The sequence below is a fragment of the Colias eurytheme genome, chromosome 13 (genome assembly GCF_061535395.1).
Source record: "Colias eurytheme isolate Ceu_HAF_F1 chromosome 13, ilColEury1 Martin Lab GWU primary, whole genome shotgun sequence".
In the NCBI taxonomy this organism is placed as follows: domain Eukaryota; kingdom Metazoa; phylum Arthropoda; class Insecta; order Lepidoptera; family Pieridae; genus Colias; species Colias eurytheme.
This window is the reverse complement of record NC_142992.1, coordinates 8,986,723-9,004,231: the sequence shown is the minus strand read 5'-3', so window position 1 is coordinate 9,004,231 and position 17,509 is coordinate 8,986,723. Positions and strand designations below refer to the sequence as shown.

General features: G+C 32.8%; 1 protein-coding gene across 1 annotated transcript; it reads left to right on the top strand.

The window, feature by feature from the left end:
* The first annotated feature begins 1,038 nt into the window (after positions 1 to 1,038).
* Positions 1,039 to 12,671, top strand: LOC149903599 (uncharacterized). Its single transcript, XM_090108690.1, has 11 exons — positions 1,039 to 1,229; positions 1,306 to 1,417; positions 1,612 to 1,743; positions 2,266 to 2,324; positions 4,967 to 5,123; positions 7,545 to 7,713; positions 7,975 to 8,157; positions 9,123 to 9,270; positions 9,640 to 10,359; positions 11,102 to 11,189; positions 11,730 to 12,671. The coding sequence occupies exons 1-11, from the start codon at positions 1,199 to 1,201 to the stop codon at positions 11,917 to 11,919; spliced, it is 1,989 nt and encodes a 662-aa protein (XP_089964816.1). The 5' UTR covers positions 1,039 to 1,198; the 3' UTR covers positions 11,920 to 12,671.
* Positions 12,672 to 17,509: the final 4,838 nt, after the last annotated feature.

The window sequence follows — 17,509 nt, the reverse complement described above, 5'->3', positions numbered from 1 at the left end:
TGCGTTCTTCCTGTTTCTCACAGAAATTTCGCAGATTTACTGGATATCTATCCAGGAGACTGTGGGGAAAGTGTAGCTTTATGTTCGTAATTGCTCGTAAAATAATGAAGTTTTTTAACAACTGTTGTGCAATTTCTTTATAATTTGGTGTTTTAAATTTACCTTAAATTTACCAATACCATATCTCTCCATAATTTACATTCAGCATCAGTTATAAAATTTTGTTAAATTTCCATCATTTATCAATTTTCGACACGCCCGTCCTGTAGGGCCGTCGGGTATTCTTCTTATACTTCTAGATTCCCTCAAAGGCCTAAATTCTCATATTTATTAATTATTCCAAAATAATTTGCTTTGTCTAATTCTATTAATACAAACATCAAGGGAATTTCGTATACCTATCCACTTTGCTGACTAAGTGCTACTGGGTTTCTTTAACTAAATACAAACCGAACATTGTTGTCCATAAAAAAGATTTTTTTACAGAAATCATTTATTATTCTGATATTCTACTGTCAGTTTTATAGAACAGGGTTATGTCTGAGCGAATAAATGTGCAGAAAACGTAATTCACCAAAAAAATAAACACTTGTTATTAACTAGTATTCTGAAGGGCCGTAAGAAAATTTAATATATGAAAATCCAAATTTAAAAAAAACTAGAGCCAATTAAATAATTTTAATGATTACATTCACAAACTGGGTACTTGAATTATATAAATCTGTAGAAATATCCAGGGCAACAAAAAAAAATTGTTTTTTTGTTGAGCTGTGTAATACTCGCGTAAAATCAAACATCAGAAAATACTATCGAGTTTATAATTAGAATTGACAATAACTGAGTCCCTGTAAATTTTTTGTGTAGACTTTTCTGTGTACAACTTGTACAATGAGTACAAAGAGTTTTATACACTACAGACTTATAAAAATGCAAATTGTAATATTGCAACACTGTCTGCAACATGAGAAATCTGCCCAAGTGACAGACGACAGTCCAACTTCCTGGTATCCAGCCATCAATCATCAAGAAAGAAAAATAAACAAACGTTAGCGGCCGTTTTATTTTTCATTGAACTATTTTTGTTCACTGCCGTAACGAATTTAATGATTCTAATGATAAACAAACCACTGTGACTATTCCAGCATACAATTCTCGTAAACAAGTGCTTTGTTGAATTAAGTTTTATATACTGACAAAAATGAACATTGAGGGAGATGGAAACTCGGACGGTATGTTTAATATTTATTAATAAATCAACGCGTTGGTTTCCTGGTTAACCCATTTAAAGTTGTATTTTGGTTTTAGAGTACATTGTTACAGCTATCCAGATATTTGAATACTGTGGGGCAGACAGTTCAAGTACTTTACGGGTCGATGCCTTGATGGATAAATTCGCGCCTTTCATAAAAACTAACAGGTAATTATGGAAATATAAAACATAACTCGATTAATTTGCTTTTTTATATGAACAAGCAACAAGCAGCTAGGAAACCCGTAAAGATATGGTCATTAATTCTGTATAATGTTATGTACTTAAACATTATATTTTATATTATGTAGCCTCATGGTATTTTTATTTTTGCATATGTTTAGTTATATTTATTCTTTCAGAGCTGAATACAGCTACCTCAAGTCTTTACTAGACCCGGATGAGAATAATCCGGAAATAACAGTCAGCAAACTGGCTGACTCTTTAAATAAATATAGTGAGAGTCAAAAAGTCAAAGTGGATCTTGAAGAGAGGTAAGATATATAAAAATAATGATTTATGCTATTTTCTATGTTGTTTCCATTAGAAAATCACAAAAATAAAACATTTTATATACCTATGTCTGTGCTTACATTAGTTAAATGATAAGAAACTCAGAAATACAAGAGAAACAACTTTGAAGTGTTTTTAACCATCTCATATTGCTCACATAATTTGAAATGATGGTTAATTTTGTATGATAATAGTAATTTAAAAGAGTCATAATAATCAAGGCAAGTGTGATTAACATATTAATTTCATTTTCATTAAAAACATAAAATTTAATGGCTTTTGTTGAAAAGTGAAGTTGAGTTGAAAAGTTGAGTTTGAATGTCTGTAGTGTTATTTCTATTAATAATTTGATGAAGATAACACAGATACTGAAACATAATATGTATATAACTTTAATTGATAATTCTAATTTTGATAACCTCTATTAACCTTACAATAAATTACGATGAGCCTAGTTTTAAAGATAAAATTTAAAAAATCTAACAGTTTTCTCTATATTGCAGTTTTAATTTGAAAAGTGGACAGGTTCCACATGACTCGGACTCGGGGATCTCTACAGATGGTAATTATTTTATTTTGGCTATTTATTTTTATTTTACGTGGCCCTGCTCCTGATGGTCTTAGCTTGCTGATATATAGCCTATAGCCTTCCTCGATGAATGGGCTATCTAACACCGAAAGAATTTCTCCGATCGGACAAGTAGTTCCTGAGATTAGCATGTACAAACAAACAAACTCTTTAGCTTTATAATATTAGTAATAATACTGGAAACAAAACCCATTTATTTACATTAATATCCATAAAATGTTTAGTTGATTCTGCATGTAGCGAGTTGATATGACATAAAAACTAATGGAACAGCCTTTTATTAAGCAATTTACAAAAAAAGCAATAATCTTTTATTCTTTACCTACCTTATTTTTAGTTGATAACAAAACTACTCTTTAAACCTTATAAATATGAGATTTATTAGTTAGCTTTATACCAAAACACAAAACCTAGTATTGAATCTCTCTTTTTGAATTACCGTCAAATGTGGCTACTTGACCTTTACTTGGCAACTTGACCACACCTTCCGTTTAACAACAAAATATCAAATTTTGTAGAATTGAAAGCAAATTGACCTAACGTATCGATGTTGGTAGGTTTTTAAAATATTAATTGGCAACATATTTTAATTTTAAAGCGGTAACGCTGTTGGTTCTCGCAATATAACGTATCGAAGTGTGACTGTGACTAAGGATCTTTTGCCGGTGTCAGTATTATTATGTTTGTAGAGCTTAAACTGCACATCTCAGGTGAGTACAGTTTTGATATGTTGTGTAATAAACCCTAGAGATTGATTTTACAGTGGGAACTATCCAATTTTAGGCTCATCTGTCGAAATATTTTGGGCATTGATGCCTCAGGTTAGGTCAAGTTGCCATTGACCGCTGCGTGGCAACTTGACCGACGCCTAGGGTTGACACAAAAAAATAACGTGACTGCATTTTTTCCTTCTTTTATCTGTTTCGAGTTTTGCATAGCAAAATCAATAAATTTGCTGCAAATTTCGGACAATCCAGATACTTATACTCTCTTTGATGACAATGATTTAGCATATTTCTAATGAAAAATAAATGTTTCCTTACCTATTAATAAATACCTATAAGTATTAAGTAATATACATATACATATGTATTAAATTTGGTTTAATAAATAAATAGTTCATTAAAATTTGTGTTTTGTTTGTGACAACCCTATCCGACATGTAATGATTTGTATGAAATCATTACAAATCCCGTGGCAACTTGACCAGGTAGCCAGAGCCTAACAGTTTATTGTAAAACTTCGGGCTGCAATATTTAAAAAGTCGAAGACTTAAAAAATAATAGCAACTTAGCCTAAAACAAGAATGTTAAGCATCTACCTATGAAAACTGATGTGCAAGGTCAAGATACCACATCAGTGTCAACTTGACCTGTATTACGTTTATTTGTAAATAATGTTAGATTCAATATATTTTAAAGAAATACCTAGTAAAAGTGAATGATGAAATCATTCATGACATGAACAAATCATAAAATGTTAATAAAAGTTTAACATAAATAAGTTAGCTAAGAAAAAGTAAAAAAATGTGGTCAAGTAGCCACATTTGACCGGTATCATACTATTTTCTGACATCTATAACACAGTTATTCTACACTTTATTAACATAAATAAATATTAACACAACACACTGCATTTGTGCAAATTTGGAGCATTGATATTTGTACAACTGTACAGTTATTATCATAAAACAAACAATTTTCATGTCACATGAGATAAAGAACCATTAGTGCAAGATATTTAACACTAATTGCACATGTTATAAGTGATTTTTGTTTGTTTTTTAATCTTTCAAAATGGACCCAGTTTCAAGCATTTTAGTTTTTAATTTTGTGTTGTGGAATAGTGTTTGTAGTTATATGAATTTAAATGATTTGTTGTTGTATTATGGTATGTATTGTTTGTGAAAATAAATGATAACCAATCGCAAAGTAGAATAAAGATAGCGGAAGTAACAAACTTAGGAAAAGATTATGTTTGAGTTTTTAGTAAAATCATAAGCAGTTTAACATCATCAATAACATCATCATAGAGTTTTATTCACAGATTAAATCTGTTAACATTGCACACCTAATTTTCTGTAATTTCTATACAACATATTAAACATATATATCCATACCAACAAAATGAAACAATGAATACTAATTTTAATAACATTTCTTTTTTAAACAATAAACTTGGATGAACATTCAGAGGATTCTTCTAACAATATTCTCGAAACAGTAACAATGTAGTAGTCCGCTGTAGTAATATTGTTTTTCACACAATCTGTTGGTTGCCTGGAAGAGATTACTTGTTAGTACCGTCCCGACGTGGGCGTTAAAGGTGAGGCCGCTGTCTATTGTCCAGGCCCAGTATTTTTATTCGAGAAAAATATTTAATTTCCACATTCCCCATAGCGAGCCGTGGCACGTCAAATTTTAACCTCCTCGTTGAAAGGAGGGCACAAGTTTTATTAGGTGCAAACATTAATTTATTTTCCTTTCCCCATTCATAGTAGTAAGGCCGCCTTCTGTGTTGTTTGTACTAGTTTAAGTTTTATTATACCTACTCTTGTTATGTTGGCAGCACAATTAAGTGTTTAAAATTAAAATAAAATAAATGCCATATTCCAGGATTCCAACTTCTGGAGGAACTGCAATGTGAACTCCGAGAGAAGTCCCATATCGCACACCAGCTGCGCAGCCAGCTGGAGTTCACGGATCGGCAGCACGAGGAGGCCATGGCAGCTCTCACTGCGGAGAGGGACTCGCTACGGTCACATCTTAATATGTAAGTGAATACTAATTAATGATTAACTCAGGCCCCAGAATCACAGACACAATAGAAAATCTATTGTGTCGTGGGCCAATCGGGCCGTTCGGGGCTCAATGGGTTAATATATATTTTTGTGTGAGATAAATGATGTTTTATGTGATTGTATATAAATTTTCTTATTGTGGCTTTTGTAGGTTGTTCGATTTTTTAGATCAACTGTATTTATCTGAATTTTATTAGGAATTTTTTCCTCTTTATTTTATGTTTGATATCTTTCTGTACAGGGATAATCTATACTTATAATAAATCTGTAGAGAGGCCAATTCTGTACATGAAATATATTTAAAAAAAAACTATGAAGGGGTGATAAGGGATCGCTACTGATGCCAAAAATGCAATCAGTAAAATTTTTGTCTGTCTGTCTGTCTGTCTGTCTGTCTGTATATTCGTTATAGAAACAAAAACTACCCGACGGATTTTAACTAAATTTGGCACAATTATTCTTCATACTCCTGGGCAGGTTATAGTAAAAGAATCATGTAAATCGGTGTAGAAACACCAAAGTTATACATGAAATACGTTATAAGTCATCGCGCGTGAATACAGAATCATGCCATAAGGCGCGGGTCAAACACAAGCGGCGCGGGCGCGGGCGTGCCATAAGCGCACCTCTTGAATCTGTTTTGCACCACGTCCTTCTTATACATTTTGTATGAAAAAATTTTGGAAAGGCGACGAGGCGGCACGCCACGGTTGCGCCGCGGGCGTACCGCAGGCGTACCGCAGGCGCGCTTCCATCCAAATAGAGGTCAATTCACGGTCATACACAATCAAAAACAAATCGGGTGGTAGGAGACGGTAGCCTGTCAGTCAAAAATGTGTTCTCTCTGTGTGGAATTATATAGAGCTGCTATTACATACCCTTCTTCGTTTTGTTTTTAAAGGTGAATTGAATTAATCGATGAAATGATTTACACAGGTGATGGCAGTAGGGAAAGTGAAAATGAAGAAGAGCATAATGAAAGTTCCCATGTATTTACAATGTCAGAAATAAAGATAATCCTGATTTTGATTGTGTTTTTTATTTATTTGTAATTGTAATAATATTGTGGAATGATCAGTACTGTAAATACTTTTGAACTGAGATTTTAATGATAAGATTTATATGGTTTAAATGTAAACCTGTGTTTGAAAACCATATTTTATCTATACTAATATTATAAAGAGGAAAGGTTTGTATGTATGTATGTATGTATGTATGTATGTATGTATGTATGGTTTTCACGCATAAACTAGGTACTGGACCGATTTTGATGAAATTTGGCACAGATAATCTTTAGACCCTGAGAAAGAACATAGGCTACCTTTTATTGCGAAATATGTACCACGGGCGAAGCCGGGGCGGACCGCTAGTAATGCTAATAATAATGTTATATATGTTCAAACTTTAAATAAAAAACACAGATGTTAGTGACATCATTATATTAGCATGAAATTACTAATTATATCATAGTACATTCTTCAGCCAAGGTCATATTGCACGCCTCATAAGCGAAGCGTTGAGGTGGGTACTACTGTCACTTCGCGCAAAACATCTGATTTTTCAAACTTAAAATGTCTTTATGTATCATACATTGCACTTGTAAGATAATACATACACACACATATTAAGAAAAAACACTATTTTTAACGTTCATGATATTTTTGATGTCATTTTTGTTATTTAAACTAGTTAAAAAACAGTTTAAAAAAGTTCTGTCTTGGACGTCCGTGTGTCTGTATGTGCGGATCCTTTTTCTTGTTAACACGATAGCGACCGAAATACTTTACTAATCGAGTCTTTTTTTTTCTCTTACGCTTGAGTATGCTCAGGAATAGAACCCTTTCATTTTTCAGGGTCTGATTCGATGTGGTTTAATTGTTATTAAATAAACAAAAATAATAATTAATAAATATTTATTAAAAAAAAATTATGAGGCGTGCACTTTTGGATTTTCCAAATTATATTTGTTATAATATGATCTCGAGCTGTTTATAATTTTCGTCTTTGGTCTTTATATGTTTGTTACAAAGCGTCGTGGGTATTGTCTTAAGACGAATTTCGCCATGTGAATCTTCTACTATGACCACAACGCGTTGTGGGCTATTTTTTCGCTCGTTAAACGTTTTCTGTCTTTTAGGCGTAATACATACGCACAAAAAAAATTGGTTGTCTGTAAAGTCGGTTTACTGACGATAGTTGAACGTGACAACGTCCGATTGTGCATCTTTGTCGCTCGTTCCGCGCTCTCGCTAGCACTTCAAGCCTTACATGGAACGCCTTAGAGCGAGGTAACGCCGCATGAGTCATGTTTTTTCGTGCGTGCAGCCGGCTCTATCGAATTATAAGACGATGTCACGTCAAAAACATTTTTCTTATATTTTGTCAATCTTAAGGCTCCGTGAAGAGAACGCAACGCTAACGCACGTGCGTCATGACTACGAGGACGTGTGCGAGCGGCTGTGCGCCAGCGAGCGGGCGCTGGACGATTCACGGCGCGAGCTCGACGGTAGCAAGCGGCGCGCCAGACTGCTCGCCGAGCAAGTTGGCGCACTTGAGAGCGAGGTATGTGGTGCTTGAGGGTAGAAATAAAAAAAATGTTAATGATTAATGTTAGTGAAGTTTTTTTTATGACTAGTGCTCCGACTCGGCTGCAATTCTGCATCTTATAGATATGAATCTTCCACTTTTCAATAAAATTCATTGAATTCGTATCATTATGTAGTTTTGGAGGTAGAGACAGACAGCTGGAAGAGGCTTTGTTTTGGGCTATTAAGTCCACAATATCAATGTAAACTGACCCTTTTTTGCTTCATCTATTTCCAGAAAACAACCCTCAGCGAGTTGCTAACCAAGTCGAAAGAGGAGTGCCACCGCATAAACGAGCTGTACGCGGGGCGGCAGGTGGCGCTGCTGGAGCACAACGAGCGGCTGCGCGCCGCGCACGCGGACCTCAGCGCGCGCCTGCGCGACCAGCACGACGCGCTGCAGACCGTGCTCAGTGAGAAGGTGATACTGGGAACACATAAACGAGCTGTACGCGGGGCGGCAGGTGGCGCTGCTGGAGCACAACGAGCGGCTGCGCGCCGCGCACGCGGACCTCAGCGCGCGCCTGCGCGACCAGCACGACGCGCTGCAGACCGTGCTCAGTGAGAAGGTGATACTGGGAACACATAAACGAGCTGTACGCGGGGCGGCAGGTGGCGCTGCTGGAGCACAACGAGTGGCTGCGAAAGTGCACTTTACACACTGCTATGTGCACTTTACAACTACGAAAGTGCACTTTACACACTGCAAAATGCAATTACCGCACTGTGACGTGCACTTAACATACTGCGAGAGTGCACTTTACATACTGCTAAGTGCACTTTACACACTGCAAAATGCAATTTCCGCACTGTGATGTGCATTTTACACACTGCGAAGTGCACTTTACACACTGCGAAAGTGCACTTTACACACTGCTATGTGCACTTTACACACTGCGAAAGTGCACTTTACACACTGCAAAATGCAATTACCGCACTGTGACGTGCAATTTCCGCACTGCGATGTGCACTTTACATACTGCGAAGTGCATTATACACATTGCGAAGTGCACTTTCCACACTGCGAAGTGCACTTCACACATTGCATAATGCACTGCACTGCAAATTATCCTAGAAAACTGCACACTTCTCTTTCTCCACACGTGCTGCACGTTTCATCGCTTTTTTTAAGCAAAGCTTCCCAAAACTTTCCGTTTTTATTCATCCTGATTTCAATTAATTAATTGATCTTTTTAATCATTTACAGCTTTTTTAAGCTTTTATAGGTGCCATCGTTCATAAAGTTTTTTGTATCTGTGTTTTTATTGTTCCAAATAAAGAATTTTGAATTTGAATTTGAATTTGAATCCAAAGCAATATGAGAGCAGATCATTCCAGATTGCCACAATTATTATTATATAAATTAAAGTATATTATTACTTACAGGTGTTACTAGAAATGGAGCTAAAAGACATGTTGAACAAAACGAACCAGACTCACTTAAAGTTGGACCGTTCCATCGACGTCAGCTACACTGAGGACCAAATGCTGACCGCTTTGGACAGTCTTAATGCTGAGAGTCGCTTCTCTTCTGGTAAAGTATATGTGTATTTACTTAATAATGTGATTAATTTTTCATTTTCGTGTAATAAACTTCATTTACCATAAAATGTGATTAATTCCTTGTGTCTTGATAAAGAATGTAAGATTTTGGGTGTTATGTTAAGTGCAATGCAGGAATATAATAATGTTAAACATTTAAGCCTCAAAAAGGCTTATAAGAATCTGCTTCTTAGTCTGGTAAATATGCATAATGAAAACGAAAACGAATGTTTCTTAAAACCTTTATTTTTTCGCTATTACAGTCTTACATTCTTTATTAAAATCTCTTGCTTCTATCATAAATTAACAAATACCAATGCTTTTAACAAACCACTTACTAAGCAATAAGTCATTTATCTAGACAATCAAATACTCGACGAAGAATCGTTCGTCAACAAGTTAAAGGAGGAACAAGGGCGCGCAACTAACATGTCGCTTTTCGACGAAATACGACTCAGCTTCTGTAACATGTCTCGAACTAATATCACTGAAATTAGCTCGCACGATAAACTTTTTGATACATCCTTCATAAATGCGGCCACACAAACAGATGAAACGGAAAAAACTTGCATGGACGCTGAAATTCAAACCATACAATCTATAATGAAATTGGAAACAAAGTCAACTCAAACTATTGGTGTGAACAGAAATGCTTTGGCACGAAAAATACCAAAATTAACCCGGCCAATTAAAAGAGACGCACCGAAAAATTTAGTACATACAAGCATTCAAACAGAAACTAACACTTTGAATAATAATACCACTGATGTTTGTAAAGAATGCACTAATTGTAAACAGTTAGAACAATTCAATGATTATACGACCAAATTGGAAAGCGACTTCAGAAACTCGCACGCAACCGTTGCAAAGATGAGACGAGAAATAGACAGCTATGAGAACAATTTAAATGTTTTAAAGAAATTCGTCGACGAAGGCAACGAAAGGAACAACTATATGAGAACAGTAGTAGATAGTTTAAAAGCGAAGTTAGTTGTGTTAGAAGAGAAATGCATGGACCAAGGGGAACGGATAAAGAGTTTGTGCTGTGAAACATGTGCAGCGGAGGCCCAGACTGAGTGTGGTAAACGATTGTATGAGCGTAGGTGTGTGTAGTTAGATTTGTGACGTTTTGTGGTGGCTGGTTTATTTGTATGTTTCATTATTTATGTCTACTTTATTCATTTAGTATGTTGAGTAATGAGTATAATATGTTCATTTGCTACACTTAATTCAAGTTATAACTGAAGTGGTTTAAACTATTGTATAGAGTAGATTACCAATGATTATTTTTAGTTTTTTATTGACGAGGTTTTTATTAGATGTATTACAGAGATTTTGAACTTTTGATTTATACTAAAAGTTAATCTTTCGTCTCATAAACTTTAATATGAATCTATTCAGTATCTATATAAAGTTCTTTTTACGTGTTTATTTATAATTGTAGTAGTTAATGTCTAGTATCTTGACATATTTTTATTTGTCATTCGTGGTTTTAGTCTGGTCTTTATAGTAATAAGGACATCTTAAGTGTTTTTATTTATTTTAGTTATGTAGATTGTGTTGTCCTGTAGTTAGAACAAATAGTTTATGCTTAGATATGAGTGTATTTTTTATAGTATCCAGCATGATTAAATAATTTTTTGTTGTTTCAAGAACGTTAATTGAAATGTTCCAATGTTTTAAACCCAAGTCTTTATTTGTAGGAAGACGTATTTTAAGTAAGTTTAGTTTTTTTATTTTTATTTTAAGAAGTTTAATTTATTTATAAATTCTAGTTTAAACATTCAAAAAACAGTTCGTATTAAAAACTAAATCGTTTTCAGATCAAGTGTCGGTGTGCTCACAAACTGACTTGCCGTGTTCGTCGTGCGTGAAACGGAACACGCCGCACCGTCTTAGAAGGTATTTGTGGTAAGTATCACAACAAAACCTACCTTAGCAAAAAAAAAAAAAAAATTTGAAAAAATAATATCATGAGGCGGGTTTGAACCATGGTGAATTGTCTACTTTTGTTATTGCATTAGAGTTTGTTATTTCATGTAAATCCTGTAAACAAATGGAAAATTTCCAATGACTTACACAGTTTGTACATTACTTATTTAATGAAGTATTAACTGTTCTATTCTATTATTACCACTTTTCTACTATTGTCTAATTCCATATTTATTTTGATTTTAATATTTTAAAGTGAAACTTTTATTACATCGTCTCAAACTTTTTGGTCTAGGTCGCGTGACGGTCGGTTGCCGAGTAAAGCAGTGTTCGGAAAGTTTCACTTTTACCGTGGTTTCATAAAACCACACAACATTATTTTTTTTAGGATATTAAAATTTATTATTATATACCATATAATATGTTATAGTGTGTTTAAATATTTAATACTATTCCAATATATCCTACTTGTAGGTAGGCACAAACTCAATCGCACGCCTCACTCTAGCCTATTTTCAGGGAGCCGCTAAGGTGTTTGTTCCAAGTGTTCGCTGTTATTTGTTTCCTCTGCGCTATATCCGTGCTATATAACGTGACACAAAGATGGCACACACGTTGTTCACCGATCACCACGTGGAGTTGGTTGCAGCCTCACGATCTGATGGATCTATTGTTTCGTATAGAATATGTAGCCGATGTGCCTATGTAGGTTGTTGAATGGGTAAATTGGCCAATTTTGCCTATAAATGAGTGGGTAAATTTTTGTTGTATGTAAGCGTATGGGCAAATTTTGAGTCTGCGTGTGGGCAAATTTTGCCTGGATGTGTAGGTGTAGGCATATTTTGTCTGGAAGTATGCGTATGGGCAATATTTGCTTGAATGTAATCGTACTGGCAAATTTTTTGCTACTTTGTAAGCGTATGGGCAAATTTTGTGTATAATAATGACATTAGCAAACATTACATGTTCCGATGTGAAATGAAACCCTCTCAACTCATATTTGTGTGAATAAAAACTTGCCACTTTGTAAATGTATGGGCAAATTTGCCCATACGACAATTCAAAGGCAAATACGACCTTCTTGTTTATAGTAAAGTCACTGTATAATAAATATGTAATTTTATTACTTTAAAATACACCAATTTAATTAATTGAACAAAGTGCTATTATGTAAAAATAAAATTCAATTGCCTACAAGTATTAATTATTATTATTCTATGCAACTAGACTATAGAAATACATGGAGTAGTCTAAAAAATTGCGCACAATTCCAAAGAATTTATGTTATATTTTTATGTAAGACAATATGTAAAGTTGTGTTGTGAATTGCATGTGAATTTAAATTTTATCGAATTATTGCATTTAGAATTAATTTTTATAGAATATTGATAATAATGCACAAATGAGGTTATGATTATTATAAGATTTTATAAATCCTCTATAATTAATAATTTTTTAAACTTATTACCAACAGATTTTGTAAAAAATTTCATTGCCCTTTTGACAATAATTGTAACATTTTATAAAAATACTTATTTCATTATCTCACGCGAAAATTTCAAGTGTAATTTTTCGAAAATTTTAAGTGTAATTTTTTAATACAGTAATTACTATATTCATTGAATAAACAAGTTTTAAATAATGGGCGTAACTATTGCTTTCGTTAATAATATTCAGAATATAATTCTGTGATATACCAGTGCCAGTTTTAGAATTTAAGATAATTTTAAGATTTCCTTGTATTTTAAAAAGATAACAGATAAAATTGAACTTAAATGTCTGGGAACTACAGCATTAATTAGAATTCCGTATTTTATTTTCTTTTCAATAAATTTTCATAACTTTTTTATCAAATGGTAATAAAAAAGTTCTTTGTAACATAAATATTATTTGTTTTTAATTGTAACATAGATTCAAGTATTTTAAAATAAATTTGAATCTCTTTTGCATTTTATTTTATGTTTAGTTTTAATGACTTTTAATTAGTTTTTATGTTAATAATTTTAATGAACATTAGTATTGTGTTTTAATCGTTTTTACGTTTAGATTTTGTTTTGTTAGTTTTTTTCTTTGGGTCTATTCTATAATATGATAGTCATTTACGTTTCGGTTTCATAATATCCAGATAATTAAAGAAAATAAACATTTCAACGTACGTTAATACAATTTTCAATTATTATGGAAAAAACTAAAATAAACGGTTATTGATATGCAAAAAGGATGTAAAGCTATTTTTTTGTTTGTTGATAACAGTTTACAAAAATTATCTTAATATTCTTAGTTGATTCGCATGTAAAAGGGAGCACAAAAATTGGAGATATGTTGAAGACAAAGTAGATATGGTATGAAAAATTGGTGCTCAGACGAATTTAAATTTACATAATTAAAATTGCAATTTTGTAATTTAGCTAAATTGCTCACATGAGCAAATAAATTATAGATTTATGAATAAGGCAACATTATTTGTTTAGCATTAACGTTTCGCTGTTTTAAGTAAGCTGTGTTTAAAAGTTTCGTCATATTTTTTTTTTAATTTAAGTACAATCTTTTCTTTATGTCTACATATACAAAAAAGTGCTTGCTCAATAAGAAAAATGCAATAAAATTTCTTCATAACACGTCACTATAACATACATACTTATAATTTTACAACCAACGATTTTATTTAAATTAGCTTATCTACTGGTTTGTTTTCCCACTATCCATAAATTTTAAGTTATTTTCTTTTGTATCATTTATATTTCATTACGTATTGAATGAAAGGTACAAAATCTTGCGAAACATTACGTTCCATTTACATCAAACGAACATATGTAATGTAAACGAAAATTCGTATTCAGTACTAGCGGTCCGCCCCGGCTTCGCCCGTGGTACATGTTTACGTTTTCTCTACATAAGAACCATCCTCGTACTTCAAGGAATATAATAAAAAAAGAATTATCGAAATCGGTTCAGCCGTTCTCGAGTTATGCGCTTACCAACACATTTTGCGATTCATTTTTATATATAAGAAGAAGATTAGAACATTGCATATAATTCGAACGCACTAAGAACAACGTAAGAATGCTCTACGCCTGTTTACATTACATATAAGAATTCGACGCTCGTTTGATGTAAATGCACCGTTACATAAAGCATGCACCGGATAAGGTAACAAAAAATAAGGTTTCGTACGCTTCAATATTCAATTGTTTTTTTTTAATATATTATTAATTAAGATTATTATAACTCTATGACATGTTGTTTATTATACGTAGTCACGCATTTATTTTAGCATTTAAAATAAATTGGTTTTAAATTATATTCTTGTGTTTTATTTCAATCCAAACAAACAAAACCTCATTTGTTTATTTTACGTTGACCTCATTTGCATGTAAATCTTTCACACTTATAACAGCTAGACTGAAATCTAATTTAATAATGAAATAGCTCTATCAATCATAAAAAGTATATTTAGGTAGGTTTTTATCAAAACTTCCCCCCGTAATTAAAATTTTACTACGCTCGTAGACTAGACGATTATATAACGAAGTTTATATAGTCTGCTGAAGTTTCTCATTTCTGTAAATAGTTTTACATTATTATTTTTTAACATTATTACGCAAGCGGTCTAGTGGTCAAATAGGACTACACAAAACAAAAATTTACAGAATTACATACTTATCTTAAAATTCTTATTTAGACTTACAGAATAAATTGGATTATTTGTAATGGTACTTATCGATTATTAAAAACACTTTCAGCAGTTACACTATTAGCTTAGTCATTTAAAATTTTATGGAGTGGCTAGTTTTTAAAATAAAGCTAAAAATGAGATTACAGAATCCGCATTATTTGCTAATAAATGTATTTTTTTAAAGTTATATAGCGATTCCAAATCTGATACTTCAGAATTATTACAATCATTTTTAAATAAAAGCGTAATCCTATTTTCTCGGAAAGAGTATCAAATTCACAGTATCAAACAAGATCATTAACCCACTCCTAACTCGTAAAAAACAATCCAAGTATACATTTACAAGGCGTTCAATTTCCCATTATGAGGGGCGCACAAAAGCTGCAGTCAAGGTGTTAACACAAAAGAGCCGAGTCGGACCTAACTGAGAAATGATTCGGCGAACCTTTCCCACAAAATTGCAGATTTTTTTCTAAGACACGGATTTGTGGTCCAGCTCAAACAAGATTAAGGTATTGATGTGACTTTTGAATGATTGGTAGTGTACATCACTGGCCTTTTTATACGTCAACACAATGTTACGTAAAATAAATATGTATAGAATAATTGATTAAAGCCACATTCTAAATCTGAAGGATTCTCTATTCCTCACACCGCAGACGAATAATTTTTACTAAATATTCCAACTCATTATTTTATTCGTAATTTAACATTATAGTTTCATATTATTACTATCTGCGCCCCGCTATTTCACACGCGTCCAGATGTCGTATACAGTACTAAATTATTCAGCCAATTTACTCACGATGTTGCTTTCCAAGTCAAACAACAATTATTCATAAAGTAAGAATAGCATTGCATTCAGTTTCTACAGTGAGTGTATGATTTTAAATAAGTTCTACAGTTCATGCAGAACTTTAAAAATTTTAAAATAACGTTTTTTTTAATCCTATAATATGTTAATCAAATAATTAAAATGAATCAATAATCAAGCCATAACCCATAAAAAATTAAAGTTTCAGAAATTTCATGCTACTGAAAAAAAAAATCACACGCTCACCAATACATTATTATAAACCTCATACGCGAAAAGAGGTCATTCCTTCACGCAATAATATAATTTAGGGGTATTTTGCAAGCTCTTATCACAATGCAATAAAGTTGATTTTGTTATTTTAACTTTTGGCGTGTCTCGACTCTCGACACACCTGTCGCTCGAGCGTGAGAATGTAGGGCTCTGGAGGAAGGAGCCGTTTGATTTAATAAAATGTGTGACGTAGCCCGTAGGACTTAACGGGAACATTATCAATGGAATTTGCATAGATGCCGCTGTTAGGATTGTTTAAAAATTGACCGTTGTGTAATTCTTGTACTAGGTAACTAGAAACCCAATTTTCATGATTTTTAAATAAGAATTAAATCATCAAGATATTAAGTTCATGTCTCATTTTTAAATTTACTGAGTAAAAATTATACAAAACAACTTCTTGACTTTATATTATTTTGGAAATCATTACAAGCTCTAACTTTTTATTAGTAGTCGATAAAATCAAAGTAGGATGCTGTTTTTGTATCAAAATTGATTGCTTTTCTAAGGACGATTTTTTTTGTTCATCTTCATATTATAGTTCCCATGGAAACAGGTGGTTATAAAAACTAGCACCCTTGCCTATCAACTCGTTTTTATTAAAAAAAAAAAAAACATTTCCGGACCAGCGTCCGGGGTTGGATTTCCGGGTCTCGTCGAGTACAATGCTTTGTGATTCATAGACAAATAGGTAAATATTTGTAAATACTTATGAGTGGTCGAGTAAGTAGATAAGTAGTTACTGAATACAAGATTTAATAGATGTTTATATAATGATAATACGAGTGGCACAGTTCTGAAATTTTTTTTAAATAGATCACCTTTTAAATTTTTATGAAATACAATAAACGCCAGCTTATATATACTAATAAATAGGTATTTAATAAGAATGAAATGCGTTTATTTATGTACCTTTGGTTGCTTAATTATGTTAAAGACACCATGCTTTTCGCTTCCACAAATTTGCAGCATCTGCCTAAAAAGGAACTATCTTAAATTTTAATGTGTATCTCAATAAATCCCCTCGTAATTTAAATAGCAATCGTGATGACCTTCCTGAGAAAGAACTTCAACATATCCGAGGGATTCAGTTTAAAGCTGCGCAGTAGAGACCACATACTTAAAGTTAATGCGGGACTTGTAAAATAGTAAATAACTTAGAAGATGCTCACATGTACTGGTTTATGTGGCCAATAAATAAGTACATTATTTATATAATTCTTCTTAAAAAACACTAAAGGCTACCTTTATACTTACGTAACTTTCATTCTAAATTTTTGATACGACATCTTAACCAGAAAACATGTATCTAATACCTACTTAAACTTAAAGCACAGAATAATAACTAGTAGCTAGATAGCAAATTGCTATTTCGCTGTTTTCAGAGTCAATTAATCTTTAATAGTTCTTGTTGATTGCCGAAGCACACTTCAATATGATATTATATCATTAGACTTTGAGATTACAGCATTTTATTTATTTAACACATTTTAAATATCCACAAAATGTACAAAAACGTGGCTAACATACAGAGTC